The following is a 19,304-nucleotide window of genomic DNA, read 5'->3' as shown; positions in this document are numbered from 1 at the left end:
CCATTGAACTGAGTACAGGGTCCCCAGTGAAGGAGTTAGAGAAAGGACCAATGGAGCTGAAGTGTTTGTAGCATCTTAGAATAAACAACAATATGAACTAAGTAATACCCTCATAGCTCCCAGGGTCTCAACCACCAACCAAAGACTGCACATGGTGGGGTCTGATTGTTCTGGCGGCATGTGTATAGTAGAGGATTGGAAATTTGATCATCAATAGGAGGAGAGGACCTCGGCCCTGTGAAGGTTCTGTGCCCCAGTGTAGGGGAATGCCAGGGCCAATAAGTGGGAGAGGGTGGGGTGGCAGGCATGGGGAGAGGGGAGGCAACAGGGGTTTGTTTTTGTTGTTTTTGTTTGTTTCTTTGTTTTTTGGAGGGGAAACTGGGAAAGGAGAAATTTACATGTAAATAAAGAAAATATCTAATAAAAAAACAGAAACAGAAACAAAAAAAAAAGGAGCAGCTTTGGACTTTCATGGGATGTGAAGTTTTACTTTGCCTGACAAGACAATGGTTCTCATTAGGACCTGACTCCTGCTGGCTCTCTAACAAGTATTACCCAAGATAGCTGTGTAAAAAAAGAAGAAATAAAAGAGAAATCAGAAAGAGACCCACGAGAAACCAGGACCTAGTCCACAGTGCTAAATTTGGATCACTTTATCCATAGGAGGATATCCTACCCTCCATAGGACCTCAAATAGAGAAAGCCTGAGAACAAGACTTTTTACAAGAAAGGATAGAAAGAAAGCCTGGGAAGACAGATCGTAGCCAATAGGAAATGAGCCTCACCACAGCCTTGGACATTGTCTTACTCAGTGTTTTACTGCTGTGAAGAGGCACCATGACCATGGCAACTCTTATAAAGGAAAGCATTTAACTGAGGCTAGCTTACAGTTTGCTCTCATCACAGCAGGGAGCATGGTGACATACAAGTAGACATGGTGCTGGAGGAGCTGAGAGTTCTACATCAGGACCCATAGGCAGCAAAAAGAAGGAGAGACTGGGTCTGGCTTGGGCTTCTCAAACTTCAGAGTTTACCCTCAGTGATGTACTTCCTCCAACAAGGTCATATTTCCTAATCCCTCCCAAGTAGTGCCACTCCTTGATCAATAAGCATTAAAATATATGGGCTTATTGGGGCCATTCTTATTCAACAGTGTAGACACTAAACAGAAAAAGAAGCTGTTGAGGAATTGATGCCCTACAATAATTAAGTAGATAGTTAAAACAACCTCTTTTCTCCTAGGGAACTGAAAAGAGAAATTCTATTTCTATTTCTTTTTAGCTCAGTGGAGTTAACTAATCTCTACTAGCTTTCCTACTTATAAAAGAAAAATTGTGCCAACTACTTCACCATGTTGTTGAGCATCTTAGCAGAATATGTACACATATGCATGGATGGTATATTTAACACAGCGTCAGACTTAGAGTTGGTTTTTAGATGGTAATTATTATTTTGTATAAAACAGTCACTCCCTTTTGTTCCATATTTTAACTTAGAAGTGTGTTGTTAAGTATTTTCCTAACACACTGTCAAGATTCCCTTTCATGTATCAAAGCTTATCATATTAAGTCCAAAATTAGTTTTCTAAATTTATTCCAGAGTAGTAAGGAACATTCATCCTCCTTGCTGTGTCCAGGTGGAGACCTGGTGTTTCACACACTATGCAGACAGTTCCATTCACATACAACCCAATCAAGCATAATTTTCTGCAATTAGGATTTTATTAAGGGGTGTCAGGGCTAATCTTGGTTATCAACTTGACATACCTGGAAAGCAAGAAACTCAACTGGGGAATTGCCTTCAAATGAATTGTCTGTAGCATGTCTGTGAGCATTTTTTTGATTGTGAATTTACATAGAAAGACCTCACCCACTTTGGGTAGTGCCAGCCCTGGGTAGAGTCTGGGCTATATAAAAAATCTATTTGAGTATGAGCCAGGTGGAGCAAGTCAGTGTTACTCTCTGTTCTCTGCTTCAGTTCCTACTGCCAAGTTCCCACCTTGAGTTCCTGCCTGGCTTCCCTGATGAGGAACTACAAAGTGTAAGCAAAAACTAAACTCATAAACCCTTTCCTCCACAATCTGCATGTGGTCACGGTGTTGACTGAAGCAAGAGAAGCAAAGTAGAAGCAAGGTAATAATGCAGCACAAAGAATCTCAAAGGACGTTAGAAAAGCTTCTCAGAAACTGCCAAGCCAAGTGTTAAAGATTTAAATACCTGGGACTTCTAGAGTCTGTCAAAAACAAGCTTAGGGATTAGAACCCACGGGGCCAAGCGTGGTGACCCATACCTCTAATCTCTTTACTCTGGAAGCAGAACTGAGAGTTCAAGGCCACCTAGTCTACACAGTGAGCTTTGGGCCAGCCAGAGATAAACAATGAGACCCTGTCTCAAATCAATCAATAAACAAACTAACAATTAATTAAATCTAGCATCGACATCCAGCTTTCACAACAAAGTCATGAATTGCCCTTCAACAAGCAAAGCCACTAACCACTCTTTTCAATGGCCTTACAAAATATAATGACACTGTTGTAATGCCATTTTAAAAGACAATGTTATCACCTTTTGTTGCCTGACATGACTCCTTTTTTCTGACTAAAGCAACAGAGTATTTGTTTAGCAGGTTAAGTCACACTAGATTTCAAAGCCTGAGATCTATATTGGCTTAACATGAAGGCTGCATATACCTTCTGCAGAAGGGTCTGTGATGTCACTCGGAGGCTACAGCAGGGTTCAGTCAAGCCCCTAAGCTGGTACCTTGCAATGGGCCTTTCACAACAATAAGTAGATGTACCCAAACCGCCTCCCTCCTCTGACCTGCTCTCATTATTTCTCCCCTCAAGTAGGGTAACTGTCTTACCGCAGATGTTAGCCGAGCAAGAATTTCATCACTGCTTTCTTCCGAGTCTTCTGCTTTCTGGTGAGACCTTTAAAAAACAAACAACAAATTACTCCTTAGCACTGGTTGCTCAAACTTACCTACCAAATGTAGAAAATAAGAGGAAAATAAAACCATTGTCAGTTTTCATTAGGTCATGAATGAAAGAATGAAAAAAACACCATGTTGGCAGAGCCAAAAAGACACAATCCTTTACCAGCCAATTGTTCTTTAGAATCAGTTTAGTAGCTCTTCCTAATGGACAAGCTGAGTTCAGTGGACCAGAGCTGCTACTCAGATTACATCACAGGATAACCCTGGCATACCTGATCTACAGAAACGGTCATGAAAAACGTGGATATGAACATAAGGTGGTTAAACGCCAAGCTCCCCCTAAATCTAAATAAAACTGTGAAGCTATGAAATATGAATTTTCCACTGCACTTGAGTTTCAGCCCAAGCAAATTCACTGTGAAATAGTATATTTTAGGCCTAATCCTATGGTAGAAATTATTATACAAAATTAAAAAAATAAAAATAGAGGAACTCTGATTTTTCAGGAAATCCCAGCCAAAGTGAAGAGATAAAGAAGGTATACAAATATCAAGAAATAAACAAGACACAGCAGTATAAGACCATTTTCTTTAGGAAAAAAATCACATGTATTATTTTTACAATGTATACAGTAACAAATTTTATACTTAAAAATCGTATTAATCATTTTTTCTGGTTTGCCCAAAGAAAATAATGAATTAATGCTAAATGAATATATAAAATTGCACGCTAAATCTATTTCCATAAGCAATCCCTTTCAGCACAGCCTGTAGATGAGAGATTCTCGGTAATTGATCTGTAAAGCAAAAGGTCAGAAATGCAGTCCAGTGACTGATTCCCATCTTATGTAGCTGAGGTGAGCCAGCTGGAACACCCCCAAAGGCAGGAGACTATTTCCCAGCTCTCCACAGAATGGAGCTCCAATTCTGTAAGAAGGGGCGAGCTGGTTGATCAATTTGGACATTGGTTGCTTGGCTCTATAAATGTTATTCAACTACTTTTCAGAAAGAAAGTCACAACCTTCAATTCTGAAGAAAGATTACAAGCCACTGCCTTTATAAGAACGGCAGGAAGCAGCTATGGAGTCAATCTCAGCTTGTCACCCACCTTAATTGCTGGTGTAGCAGCTAAATGTTTGAACCATTACCTAACTAAATACCTGCAGAGGAAACTGAGCACTTCATCTTCGCATGTTTTCTTAAAAGATACCTGCATAATGAGCATTTCTAGCAACAATCCTTATTATTAAAACTCAGGTTTACTTAAATAGGAGGTTATACGAGAAGAGATTTAAAATCCTACACAATTCAAACCATTGAATTTGCCTTACATAATTTGGCTCTGTAAATTGAACAGATCTGAAGGGAAACTAAGAACCAAGTACACCACAGAGCACAGCACCAAACTTATGTGCCTGCATCTACCCATCTCTGCATCAGGTCACAGCACATGGCTCTTTTGTTCCACCTTCTGTGTCTCTAAAGCTGTCTTAAGTAATCTATCAGTATCTGAAAGTTTAGTTGGCAGCCATGAAGCAGTTTGCAGTAACGCAGTCTCCGCTGTGAATCTGTTTTCAAAAGACTGTGGAGAGGAGCTGTGATTCCAAGGGATGCTCATGATGCAACTGATGTTGGTTATCTCATGAACAGCCGCTGAGCTATTGTTGTCCTACTGAAAAATAATTCCAACCCTGCTCAGAGACAGAACTAACTTCTCCCAGCACAAAACATGCCCTGGCAAAAACATTTCTGATGCTCTCAATGGGGTTGGCTGTAACCTGCAGCCTACTTCACCTCTTCAGTCACCATGGTTTTTACAGATTAACACTAGTTTCTGAATCCTGACCAGCATGCCTTGTTTCTCCACTTGCCTTCCCAGTGGCACTGGGTGCCAATTCCAGTAACCTGATTTCCAGTCCCTCCTGCCCCCCACGGGAATCATATGTAATTAAATTAACACATTGCTTCCCTCTTCCTGCTCCCTTCTCAGTGTTCTGGTACCCTGTGACCATCCATCCTTCCTGCACCCACTGCGGCCGTTCAGCCATCAATCGTCCTTTCATGCTCCTTCCTCTGGTTCTGCTTCCTTCGGTTCAGGCCCTCAACTGCGCTACATAACCATAGCCTCAGTAAACTCATCTGATCCTCTTGTCCTGTTCTATCTCTGACAGACACCAAGATTTCCTTTCTAAAATCCAGATTCCCAGTTGCCACCCAGAGTAGCCTCACTGCCTACTGAAAGCAGTTAAGTTTAAAAATAGCATTCCTTCCCTGCTAAGGGGGTCCCCAACTCCCTGCACCAGAAATTTCATACATCTCAGGGAGCTCAAAGCTACAGGGCTGGTGATCACAGGCAAGCGGTGGGGGAGCTGGAAAAAACAGGAATGCAGTAGGAGACACTGGGTCCTTACTCTGCTCTCAATACCCCACTGTGGCCACTTAGAACCTAACACCCTGCCCAGCTCTTTAATAAAATAAGAATGACAATGTTTGCTTAATATGGCAAATGTAGACAAATTCTTATTTTACATATGCAAATACACAGCAGAGCAACTCAGGAAAGACCAAGTTTTCACCATCAAATTAAGTAGAAAAGGTAGAAAGGCAGCAAGTGCGCCATCTGCAGATTTTCCACTGTCACTGGAACATGCTATGCTGCTCAGTGAACAAGAGAGGGAGACAGGCAAGAAGGGAGAGAAGCTGTGATTCTGGCTTGGCAGTCATTAGTGAAGAGAAACAAAGAGACCCTGGGTGGAAGGCACCTTAAAGGACAGGGAAGTGGCCCTAGGAGGAGACCCCTGGCTGAGTATTGGTGGCTGCAGGAAGCTCTGGTCCAGCAGGTATTCTTTCTAGGCATTACAGGGATGCTTTCCCAAGGACTACTTTCCAACAGAAGCAGAGCTAGTAGTTCTCCAAGGGGATGGATGCACTGAGCTCCAGAGGCACAGGCTTTTAAAAGCCTATGAAATCTAATACCTTACAGTTCTACCATGTAGATGCAAGGACGGTAAAGCCTGTGTTCCTTGTCCCTTGACCTTGTAACCAGCAAATTGTACCCATGTTCACAAAATCAACACACACACATACATACATACATACAAGCACACACAGGCATACACACATATACACACAAACACACACAACACACACACATGATATACACACACAAGACACATGCACACACATACACATAAATACACACATGCACACACATACACACAAATACACATACATACACAAAGAGACACATACACACATATGACATACATATATGACACACATACACATATGCACACACACACATACTGGAACACACGACACCACACAGATCCTTATAACTTGCTCCTCTAATAATGAAGTCTCAATCTTCCTATCCCACACACGCTCGCACACACACACATATGCACACATGTGCATGCACACACACATACACACATATGCATGCACACACACACATGTACACAGACACATCATACCCCATACTCTCCTCCCACAGTGCTCCCCATCTTAACTGAGGGCAGCACTATGTCTCTGGTTGGACATCATCCTTGACCCTCTGTTCCCCTCAACACTGAGGTACACTATATATACATGCTGTATCCACCCTGCACTGCTACTGGCTCTTCCTTCAGGGCAATCTTTCCACTTCTCACAACATTGATCATTACTGCTGTAATCCCAGCTGTGAAGCCAGGGTGGCCTTGGGACATGTAAGTTACAGCATGGCCTTCGTCCTCTATGCCTAGAGGCACATGAGAAGAGGGAACCTCAATTCATAGATCAGACTGACCAGTGGCTGTGCCTTTGAGACACTGTCTCAACTGATGATTGATGTTGGAGGATCCAGCTGCATCATCACTAGACTGGACTAGTGAATAAGAAAGCTATCAAAGTGAGCTGAAGAGGAGGCTAGTACAGCATCCTTCCATGGTTTCTGCTTCAGTCTCTGCTTGATTTCCTGCCCTACCTTCCCTCAATGACGGACTGTGACATGGAAAATATAAGCCAAACCCCTTCCTTCCAAGTTGCTTGGGGCCAGAGTGTTTTATCACCACAGAAAGCAAACTAGAACAGCCTTCCTGTGCTCAAAAGTCCTTACATGGCTTCCTGTCTCACACAGATAAAGTGAAAACCATCCTTCATTCAAAACCATATAACTAATAAAGGCTGAATCTATTTGAGGGAGAAGGCACCACTGTTTGATCTCTACAAAGTCTGTGGTTATTAGCATCATCACTCACACACACACACACACACACACACACACACACACACACACACACACCACACAGATCCTCACAACTTGCTCCTCTAACAATGAAGTCTCCAGCTTCCTGTACCCCACATGGAACACTGATATGGTGGTAAGAACTGTTCATTTAACAAAGCAAATACCTATGAGAAAAGAAAGTAAGACAGAAAAGAGATTTTTTTCAAAATATAATGAATACAAGCTGACTTCTTCAGAGACTATTTTTTCCATCATCAGTCAGCTAGATATGCTGACAGAAGAAATTTTCTGAGCAGTAATAAACTGTGGCTGTCATGGGCTTCCTGGGCCCAAGTACACAGTGATGATGCCAATCTAAAGCTGAATCAAATCTGGTGTCCTTGGACCTTCTTTTCACAGTTTATTTTGGGGATCTGAAGCTAACTGCCTACCACTATTCCAAATGTTAGTACAGCATCCACAAAGGGTCAAATTTTCCTACAATCCCTGTACTGTTCTCAGATATGGATGTGGCCTGATAATGACGGGCAATCTGATTCTTCTACACCTAGATAAGCCTTGTCTAAAACAATGGAGACTTGGGGGGGGGGGGACTCCCTACCACCATGGCTGCAGAAAAAATGAGAAATGACAAAGAGTATGACCAGTCTGATCTGATAGCCACATCTAAAGAGATAAATGGAAATTTCTTCACCTATGACCCAAGTACAAAACATGCCAGTTCAATCATGAAAAAAAAATGTACAACACAAAAAGTATTTGTTTATCCAGACAGTATTTTTTTCCTCTCCGAATGTCCTGAAAATCTAATTAGGATAAGTCATAAGTACAAAGGGCAGATCTGGGACAGGAATGAATGGCAGAGCTGAACTTGAGCTCAGAGCTGTGAAGCATACACACTACGCAGGAACAAGAATTTCCTGTGCTGCTTATATGTATCAGGAAAAGACTATAGTAGATAAAGGAGTGAGGGGCAGGGTAGGGGGATGAGAAGCAGGGTAGGAGAGTGAGGGAACAGAAAGGATAGTTTAGCAGGTAGACATTGCTGTTATACAGGGTACTTAGGTAGCAGAGGGACTTGGGCTTTGGAAGTCACTGCCGTAGAGCTGATGTTGAACGCATGCATGGGAGAGAAAAAGGGACAAAGACTCAACTCTGAACACTTTGTATTTAGGGGTCAGGCTGTTAAAAGTATGCTTTACTATTACTCAGACAAGGCCAACCTGAATGATCAGAGGCCAGAAGATCTGGAAAAACAATGCTATGAAATGACAATTTGTTATAGTTCCCAGGAGGAGGAAACATGTCTCACCAAGGAGCTACAAGAGGAAGCTTCATAATCAGCAAGGCAGAGGTGGGGAGAGAAGACAAACACAAGAAACTTTTTCTGTTTCCACCAGGCAGTAACAGTGAGGCAGGATTAAACAGGCTGAGGAAGGGCTGCTTTGAATGGTTTTACCTGACTCTGGGGAACAGGGTTATCCCTATTCGCCTGGTACCTGGTCCTGCTGTACTTGGGGCAGGCAGAGAGCCCAAGCCCCAAAGAGGAGACTATACTGCAGAGTTTGCATTGATTGGTCCAGATATGAAAGGGTCTTGCACAGGCAAACTCTTTACTAGCCCCATGAATGACTGGTCTTTAGCCGGACATCTCCTCAAGGTCAAGCAAAGCCCCAAACCACACAGCCCTTGGAACACAAAATCCATGTTGTCAGAGAAGAAACATATGTGGTGCCACCAGTAAGATGGCAGAGGCAAAAGATGCTGTCCCAAGAAGTGTGTGTAAAGGCTGCTCTCAGAAGAACAGGAGTCATTGGGTCAAAGATGCTGACCTGTCCAGGATACCAGGACTGAAACTCAACTGCTCTACTTGGCAACACAGTAAGTAGATTTGCAGTCATCACAAGGAAGTTTTAAGTGGAGAAAGCCTTCTCTCAGACAGGAAAGACTTCATCTCCTCAAAGTGACCCCATGCTATCTACTCACCATATCCAACAGGGCACCCTGTGAAAAAGCAGGGAAAGCAGACACCAAATTTTAATAACCTTACTGAATTAGATCAAAAGCAGGAACTCCCCAGCTACCCAATAGGATGAGAATTAATGTAGATAACAGACACCAGGTTCCTTAGCAAAAAAACAAAAAACAAAAAAAACCACACGCACATACACACACACACAAATACATATCTTCTCTTTACATCTCTTTTGTATCCTCAGCTGAGCATTAACAATCCTCAACAAGTCTTTTAATAGCACAGATGTTACCTGCCTATAACTAGAAGGATATGGTTTTATGTATTCAAGGAAGGGTCATTGATGGACTGGAGCCCAGCCTCTTTACCCTTGTGAGTGGAGAAGCAACATACTGCAGCTGAGTTGGGCTTGGTTTTGAAAAGCATCAACTCTCAATCAGGTTCTTATTAGGAGGGACCATCGAACAAGTACTGATGGAATGACTAGGCTGGCTGTCTTTCTTGTTACTGTTAATTTGGGCTCTGTCTGAATGAAGTACTACAACTGGTCTCTTTCCCTGACAACCAAGTCAATCCTTTTAAATTATCTCTTTTGTAGGGAATAAAAACTATCTCACAGAGAGTCGGACATTTGTTTCCTCAGACGAGGCAGGAAGCTTGCACAGTGCCATATCTCTTACTGCTGTGGACAACATTCTTTTTGTAAATTATAAAATCCCCTTTATTATTTTTTTCCTTTTGAAAAATACATTTGTAGAGAACATATTTGTGTTTATACAGGGACATTAAGTGGTTTTCTGGCATCATTTTAAAGTCATTTAGAAAGGATGGCAAATTAGGGGACCTAATGTAGAATTGCGTAGGTAGAGCTTAATAGCTTTCAAATATCAAAAAGGTTATTAAAAGCACCACAGGATGGAGTTTTTAGCTCAAAAATGGAAAACAAGAATCAAAAGGACTTCAGATGGCATTTCAGTTAGAAGTCATCAGACTAAAAGAACATAAAGCTAAGAGACACGCAGAAGAACTGATTTTCCTTTTAAAATTACCAACAGTAATAGCAGTGATTTACCAGCTGCAAGCCTAAGACAGTCCAAGGACATCAGAGAAACTTCATAGGCAACTTAGGATGTGGGCTCCCCCTTGAGGGTTGGGCAGAACTTAACAGGAGGAAAAAAGGCAAAACGCGAAATAGAACAGAGCACTCATTAGCAGGTGAGGGTAACCAGTGTGGGCTGAAGACCAAAACAATGCAGATTTCCAGGTTGACGTCAGTTATGATGAAAGTATGTGCAGGAACCAGGGGAGGTTGTGCAGGTCAACTGAAAGAGGACAATGTCCCTGGGCATCTTTTCTGTGACCATCCTTTATTCTAAGTGGGATAGCTCAAAGGCAATAATCTAGGAACATTCTACTGCTGCACAGACATTGGCTCTTATCTCTAATACAGAGAGGGCATATCTTCTCTCTCCAGAAGAAAATTGTGGCTTAGTAACTTTATTCTTCTATGCAAGGCATTTATTATAGGAAAAAAAACAGATCCTTGGGTCTCCAGTGACCATTTATTTGTACCAGTAAGTGACTGTGACCAAATATTCCTGCTCAGGCCAAGAGGATGAAACTTGCTGATAAATGTGGCATTCTACAGTCATTCTCACCCTAGGAGATGCCATTTGTATCCATAGTAGTCAGTATGACAAAAGATTGCAAGCAAGCTGGAATTGATATTAAGGCTTGAATTTTTAAAATAACTGGCACTTTTTAAAAATTAGAGCAGGTTCAAGAGTTACTCAACACAAGGCTATCTCAACCACTGACATTCTAACTTGCTATCTGGGGGAGGCAAGATTATACACTACCCTCCTGCCCTTTCCTTAATCTGGGCATACCCAGGGATTTCTACACCTCTACCATGTGTAAAAGACAGGAAATGGTAGAACCCTATTAGAGAATAGCAGTCCTTCAAGGTTAATGGCAGTCACTATGGCTGTGTCTGATTAGAAAGCCATGTCACTCCTTCTTAGAGAGCACCTTGGAATTTGCTGAAATGTGCCTTGACCTCTCTTGGATATATCTGACCTCTACAAAGAACATATTAATTAAAGGGCACTCTGTGTCACCATAATTCAGTGTCGTTGGAATCTATCCTCCTATTGCATGGTCCTCTGCCTACGGTGGTGAGGCACAGTCACAGTCCCCTAACATTGCGCGGTCCTCTGCCTATGGTGATGAAGCACAGTCACAGTCCTCTAACATTGCACGGTCCTCCATGCCTACGGTGGTGAGGCACAGTCACAGTCCTCTAACACTTTCATAACTTGTGCTTACAGCTCACAGGGGTGCTGGGATTACCCCCTAACTCCTGAGAATACATCATAGCCGGTGTAAAAAGCTGAGGTAATAAAGCTAGATCAATGTAAATTCAACCACTAAAACTACACTTGTTGTTTGTGTGACCTTGGTCAGGTCACTTGACTTCTGTGCCTTGATTTCCTCATTTATAGAATGAAAATTAGCAGCACTTGTCTTAAAGAATCTTTCTGAAGTGAAACCAAAACTTCAAGGCATTCTTTTAGTGCAGTGCCTGACATGAAATATACGCAGGACATCCAACCTTCCTATCAGAAATATATCACTAGTATAACATGTTCCTTTGCGAAAAGACTGAATTAACTATTCAACAGTGTCATTTAGCTAATAAGAGAAAGTTATGTTTGGTCAGAAAGTTGCTATGGTCAGAGGAGTGCATCTCTTGGAAACTGTAGTCTCTACCTGAGAAGTAGGGCATTTCACTTGTCTTAAGAGTCAATGGTATGGGACAGTGTTCTGACGCCTGAAGAACTCTATCTATAAGTAATCCAGCTGACATTTCAATCTGAACTCCTTTCTGAAATAAGCTCTTCACTATTGCCAAGGATAAACATGCATGTCATATCCCCATACCATGACTCAAAGAAGCCTCTGCTAATTAATTTTAACTATTCAGTGATTCACTCTCTTCAGGTGATAATGATTCACATGTTTTGATTTGCCAAACATGGCTTCTAGATTATTTTCAGAAATGTCTGTTGAACTCCTTCTTAGCACAATCATGACTTGGACAGTGCCTAAGATGTGAGTTATTATTTCATTCCAACTTCAGCCCCATCATATGTTTATACCTAATTTAGATTATCTACTCATTTAGCAGTGAATTAGAAGCATCATGGTGCAGCTGGTCGAGCAAGCATACCTAGGATCGGAATAGCAATGGAGCCATGTAGGAGCCAGAATGAATCTTCAACCGTATGTATTACCTCCCTGAACTTGGAAATAGTATTCCTACCACTCAAAACATGGTGGGGATCTGCAGGCACAGAGTACAAAAGACATCTTCTCTAAGAAAGAACAGTTTACAGTGGAACCTAAACCTACTCACAGATCACAGATGCCAGCTCTCGCAGGGATGAGATGCACAAGCTCCAGCAAAAGCTTGACTCCCTTTTGCCATTCTTCCTCTCTTTCAAATTCACAGTATAAGTAGCTGCATTCATCCGAGGAAAACTGGTAGAAAACATAATTATCTTGAAAGTATAGATGTTGGTCCACTGTTTGAAGCAAACAAACAAAAATGTTGTGGTTTAGAGTCATAAAACACATAGTAAACTGCAAAGTCCAATAATTAAGGAGAAACCATAGACAAGGCTGTACCCATACATCTGAACTTCATTCATGCTTGCACACCCAATCAAAATAAAAGGATGCACTGGCTGGTCAATTTCACTAATTGAACTTTGATATATTCACATATATGCTAGGTTTTTTTCTGCTTCACAGACATGTGATGGTCAAATCAATATTACTTCAAAGGTGACAGCAGACAATGCCTTACAAACATAGCACTCATGATAGCAAGTTTCAGTTAGCAAGATTAGTGGCTATCAACTGGGGGTGATTGTGGTCCCGCTTCAGGAGACAACTGGTGATATCCAGAGACATTTTTGGTAGTCACAACAAAAGGATGTACTTCTGGCATTGAGAAAGAGAAAGAAATGGATACTACCAAAAATCCTATATGTACAGGACAGTCCCCCCACAGCAAAGAATTATCTAACTCAAAATGTCCATACTGTCAATGTTGGGAATCCTGTTTTAAGGGAATCAAACATTAGAGATAGTTCCAAAAGGCATTTACACAAAATGTGTGGCTAACCAGAAATCCAATGCTAGCCAATGAGCCAATTAAAACTCCCCTCCTCCTGGTTGACTTTCTAAATAAAGAGTATTATGTGCTAGGTATTAGTGACTAAGACAATTACAACCATGTCCCCTCTGTATTGTTCTTTCACAATGATACCAGGAATTGCCTCCAATATTTATCATCTATAGAAACAAGGGCTTCTCAGTATCAACTAGCACCTGAGAAATCAAGATAAACAAAACCAAAGACAGTTTTGTTTCTGTTCCTTCATATACCTGAGTTCAACTAAGGAGAGATCACCATCTATCTTACCTTCTACTTAAACATCATTTTCTGGACTGTTTGAACACCTAATACTCAAGGCTCACATATCTATCTGTTCATGACTATTTAATTAAGATGGCATACACATACCATTCATGAATCAGTTTCTGATGATTACATACCTCATGATTGGAATCATTCATTGGAAACAACAAAAGATATCAATGTCAAAAAAAGTTTATGGGCATAGTAGACAGGGAGAAAGGCAGAGATTTTTACAGGTATAAGTCTGCAATCAACAAATACTTAATCATTTCCACAGCGGGTATTGGAAAAGTAATGAATCAAAAATGATTTGTCATTTTTACTTGGAAAATAAGAAAGTAAAAAAATCTGCCTTCAAAACCAATTTCCATCTAGATTATAACATCCTCTGGAAGATCAAGTACGGTCTTGTCTAGAAGTTTAACAACACAGTGTGTCTTCAAAGTAAGCAACACTAACCTGATGACATAATCCCCATATCCAGTAGGAGCTGCCAGACCCCAATGGCCATAGATCTACACTGGACAAAAGGACAGTGTTCCAGGAGCCAGTCAACCAGCTCTGACCCCACACAGCTTCTCCTGGAACAAAGGAAAGCCACAAGCAATGAAAAAATTTAAAAACAAAACATTAATGTTAGACACCATTCATTTCATGAGCTTTCTTACTAAAGTAAGCAAGCCAAGAAAAAAATGGCATTGCCTCTCCTCATCTTCAGGTTAATGCTAATACAATGATAAGCATTCAGATTTATGGCTCTTTTAAATGAGAACGTAGGTGGCAAGAGAATAGGCAATTAGACCAAACAGTCAATACAAACTTCTAATTCTGTAGGACACCTTTCATGTTAAGGATCACAGTGTTAATTAACTAATTTCTCAGTGCTTCTTTCAATCAGCCAGCATCTTTGGGCTTTGAAATCACCTTAGTCCATGGATTAAATACTGTCATTTTTTTTCACATTCTCAAAACTTTGAGGCTCCGCAGGCTTTTCTGCATGTCTGATATAACCTGGAACACAGAAGCATGCAGACATTTGCTCAACAAACCAAACCTCCACATTGCATGAGGTAGCAAGATGGTAGCTATGCCTGTCTGAGCACAGGTGGTCATGAGGAAGTTTCCTAGTCTGGGCCTTTCAACAGCACTGTGCTCAGTGGTTTTAGGGACAAAGAACAGGGTGCTGTCAGGTGTAGATTTTGATATGTCAAAACTCCTGGAAACTTAGATACTCACCCCTGTCAAACCCTTTAGGTGTTGCTGATGACCACAAAGCCCAGATCCTTCTAACTTTCCTTTCTCATTAGGAAGAGTTTACTCTGTTTGGGGCACTGGCTTAGAACAAATATGCTAAAGCACAGAATTGCTATGACAACCTTAATGGAAAACTGGGTACCATTCCCCAACACAATATTCATTTCATTGTATCTGGTCCCTTTCGGCCCCTCCCTAAACTTCACCATTATGTTTGAAATTGCTCTAACCATCCATCTGACCAGGAAAACCATTAGGGACAAAGAGAAACTCTGTCCTTAATATCTCTAAAGCAAATAAAATGAGATGAGCAGCTATGCATTTAATTTCTAATCCCCTGACTTGTTGACCAGATCTCCAGCAATCCTGTTAAAAGCCCAAATCTACAGGGCAGAGAGGAGGGGAAAGGATAAAAACTGAGGTTTATTTGGTCTAAATACTGACAGTAGCTCTTAGCCACAGTGTGTTTTAAGTCTTGTACTCCATCCAGAAGCTTCGGTGGTACATGCAGATCTAACCAGAGCTGTGATACCAGGTAGTATAGCACTTCCATACAGAGATGATGAGCTACAGACCCATGTGGTCCTGTGTCCATATGGAGGTGATAAGCTACAGACCCATGTGGTTCTGTGTCCATATGGAGGTGATGAGCTACAGACCCACGTGAACCCATGGACAGCTGCATTTTACCCATTTCTGGGGCGGAAATTTGTTTTTTCTTGATCTCTTTCTTTCTTTCTTCCCATTATGGTTTCCAATTATCTGTGGTAACAAAAACACTAAACTTTAAAACATAAATGGTGTAGTGGAGCACTTAGTGATTCACGTATTTAAAAGGAAATAAGGTCTCAGGAACTGACATGTTCTTTCTATAGTTGCTCTTTCTGTAGTACAAACTGAATAGAAACTATTCAAAGCTTTTATTGTGGATTTTATCTAGCATATGGGAACACATCACCTCCATTTACCACTAGACAAATTTAAGTGATTCCCCCCTAGAAAACCATATTAGTAATTTGTCTCTAATCCTAGAATATTAATCAGTCCTTGGACTATAATGGAGAAGACATATAAATACAAACTCCCTCCCAACTCTGTTCCTATAGAAACCTAAATACGTTCTAAATTGGATAGCTCATTTTTCCATGGATCTGATTAGATCTCCATTTCAATCAGTGCCCACAGAGATTGCAAACAAATTAAAACAAACAAATAAACGCCCTAAGAACAAAGGTAGACTTTAGTATAGCCTTCTGTAACTAACATGGATTCTCTGAGCTTGCTTACAGCCAGACATGAAGACTTACATATACAATGTCAGTTTTAAAGAGTTGGGTGTCACTGTACATGATGGCTTTTACTTTTGTTTTTAGTTTCAACCTATGTAGGAGGTACGGAGATGTGGAGAGCCGTTCCAAGAGCTAGCGGTCTCATAAGCAAGCCCTCATTTGGCTAAGCTTGCTGCCATTGGTTGCTTCCGCATCTGGTGACCTATCCACTTTTGCCACGTGGCCCATTGGGATTGGCTAAGCTTGGGAGTACTCAATGGCCGAGGGTGGGCCGGAAGGTAGAGCTTAAGTTACAGCTCGAGAGAGGCAGGAGCTGAGAAGCCAGAAGTAGGAGAAGCAGGCAGGAGGAGCAGGAGGGAGAAGCAGGAGGGAGAAACATTGTTAAAAGGTTTCTGAAATAAACTGCTAAAAGGAAAAGTTCCTGGGTTGCATCTTTCTTGCTGGACAGGGAGGACGCGACAGTTGGTGGCCTGTACCGGGAAACCTCTTGAGACTCTGAACTTTTTGCAGTCAGGGCAGCCGGCTGGTAAGTTCCCAAGGTAAGTTGGGACGATAAGGACCTCAGTGAAGAGGCAATAAGGTCTCCGGGTTGGAACAATAAGATCCTCAGTGAAGAGGCAATAAGGTCTCTGAGTTGGAGCAATAAGGACCTCGGAAGTAGAGGCTATAAAGAATAGTGAACTGAAAGTAAAAGAAAAGTAACAAAAAAAGGGTAACAAAAGTAACCATGGGCGCTTCCTATTCAATTTTTCTGGCTCTCCAAGAGCTATTTAGACCTGAGTGGAAGCTCATTAGGAGCTGTTTGGAAGATCAGCATTGTTGTAAGGCCATGGAAGAGGGGAAAGCCGCATTCTCCTTTCAGGTTTCCCCTCAACAGCTGCCTTCAGCACGCAGCCCTATGCGGGGGTGGGGGAATTCTGCTTGGGAGATACTAGCCACCTGTTTCTGGTTAATGTTAACCCTAGCAGGAGCTTGGTATCCCTGGGAAGCCCAAGACTTTAGGGAAATAAAGAAAGCAGTGGCAGAGGATGGCCCTCATTCACCCTGGGTAGAGACCATCCTTGAGGGTTTTGCCCACCAGGCTCTCACCCTCAGAGATTGGAAGGAAATGGTCAAGGCTGTGTTCCCCTCACCCATGTTCCTTAAATGGATGGCCTTTTACCAGGAGGAGTGCAGAGTGCAAGGGGAACAGAACCAACATTGTATCTTTAAGGGAAGAAATGTTTCAATTCGACTGTTTAGAACAAATCCTCAGTCTATAGTTACTCCCCTCAGGATGGTTAATTTTGTATCTGTTGATACCTTTTCCCATAAAGCTGGGCTAAATGGGTCAGGTGGAGAGACCCACTGACCAGAGCTTGGAGAGGGTCAGACCCACTCTTGACAGCTAGAAGAGGGTTTGGTTCAACAGGAACAGATTTGACATTCTTGTCTCTGGATTTAGATCAAAGGCCAGTTCTTGAATTAAAGGTAGAAGAAAATGATGTAGATGGCCTTTCTGCTGCAGATCATCATCAGTGCAGCAGAGGTTCCTTTGAAGGGATTTGTGAAGTGGAATGATATTCTGACAGGTTCATGGCATGGCCCGGATCCGGTATTGACGTGGGCGAGAGGCTCTGTTTGTGTGTTTCCACAGGACCGCTGAGATCCCATTTGGGTCCCCAAGCAATTGATGCGGAAATGTGCCATGCAGAATGGAGAGATCGTGCCTCAGAGCCCTGTGCACCCTTCTTCTTCTGTTCCTGGTGGAGAGCCAAGCGAAGCTGAGATGGAGGATCCTGTCGGTGTTTCCAAGACCAATGCCGATACGACATAATGCTCGAGTGCTTCCTCACGTTTTTAGTACCAATAGAAGTTTAGATGTTCCATTTTTGCCTTTAGATTGGTTGGTCTCCTATTGCTGGTCTGCCTTGTGGGCCTGTGGTATATATGCAGGATCAGGTTCACTCAGAGAAGGAATGCAGCCATGATTGTGCAAGCATTTACAGCCATTGAGTCAGGACAGTCTCCCCAGGCATGGCTGGCAGTCATGCAAAAATGATTGTCACGTTCAGGCTGTAAGACGAAGCACTGCACTCCGGCTCAGCTTCTAGCTGCCCTGAGAAGAGCATGTCTGATTGCATGCGGGTTGGTACCCCAGACCCCGCCTCTAAGAAAAAGGTATTGGACGGGTCTGGTACTCTTTGGGTGGATGACACCTAAGTGAGGATCAGTACAATGTCCCTGTTTCCAGCATCAGAGATCAGACCTCTACTCTTTCCTGTTTCGTTTAAAAACTAAAAGGGGGAACTGTGGAGAGCTGTTCCAAGAGCAAGCGGTCTCATAAGCAAGCCCTCATTTGGCTAAGCTTGCTGCCATTGGTTGCTTCCGCATCTGGTGACCTATCCACTTTTGCCACGTGGCCCATTGGGATTGGCTAAGCTTGGGAGTACTCAATGGCCGAGGGTGGGCCGGAAGGCAGAGCTTTAAGTAATGGCTCCCCAGAGGCAGGAAGGTGGAGCTTAAGTAAGGGCTCAAGAGAGGCAGGAGCAGAGAAGACAGAAGTAGGAGAAGCAGGCAGGAGGAGTAGGAGGGAGAAGCAGGAGGGAGAAATATTGTTAAAAGGTTTTTGAAATAAACTGCTAAAAGGAAGAGTTCCCGGGTTGCATCTTTCTTGCTGGCTGGGGAGGATGCGACACAGAGACTTGAATGCAAAATGTCCCTTGTAGGTTCATGTTTTCGGATGCTTGGTCCCTGGGATGGTACTGTTTATAAGGTGAAAGAAATTTTAGACTACTGGTTCTCAACCTTCCTAATTCTGTGGTCCTTTAATATATAGTTCTTCATGTTGTAGTGACCCCCAACCATAAAGTTATTTTGTTGCTATTTCATAACTGTAATTTGCTACTGTATGTGGGATTTGGACCCTGCCTTAGAAGGTGTAGCCTTGTTAGAGGAAGCACATCCCTGAGGCTGAGCTTTCAGAGTTCATCAGGAAGCCTTACTTCCTGTTCATCCTCTCTGCTTCATGCTGTGGTTAAGATGTGATCTCTCAGCATCCTGCTCATTCACCTGCTGCTATCCATCCCCTGACATGATGGGTACCATAAACCAAAATGAATTCTTCCTGAAGTTGGCTGTTGCACTACTGAAC

General features: G+C 42.2%; 1 protein-coding gene across 2 annotated transcripts in view; it reads right to left on the bottom strand.

Annotated features, from left to right (window-relative positions):
- Rapgef5 (Rap guanine nucleotide exchange factor 5) overlaps window positions 1–19,304 on the bottom strand; it is a 241,593-nt gene that overhangs the window by 176,181 nt on the left and 46,108 nt on the right. For both annotated transcript variants that reach the window (XM_031357408.1, XM_031357407.1), the window contains exons 4-6: window positions 14,088–14,209; window positions 12,558–12,726; window positions 2,863–2,929 (exon numbers count right to left, since the gene is read on the bottom strand). In XM_031357408.1, coding sequence (XP_031213268.1) covers window positions 2,863–2,929; window positions 12,558–12,726; window positions 14,088–14,209 — 358 coding nt within the window. The remainder of the gene's footprint in view (window positions 1–2,862; window positions 2,930–12,557; window positions 12,727–14,087; window positions 14,210–19,304) is intronic.

This window comes from Mastomys coucha, unplaced genomic scaffold (genome assembly GCF_008632895.1).
Source record: "Mastomys coucha isolate ucsf_1 unplaced genomic scaffold, UCSF_Mcou_1 pScaffold6, whole genome shotgun sequence".
In the NCBI taxonomy this organism is placed as follows: Eukaryota; Metazoa; Chordata; class Mammalia; order Rodentia; family Muridae; genus Mastomys; species Mastomys coucha.
This window is presented reverse-complemented; position numbering and strand designations above follow the sequence as displayed.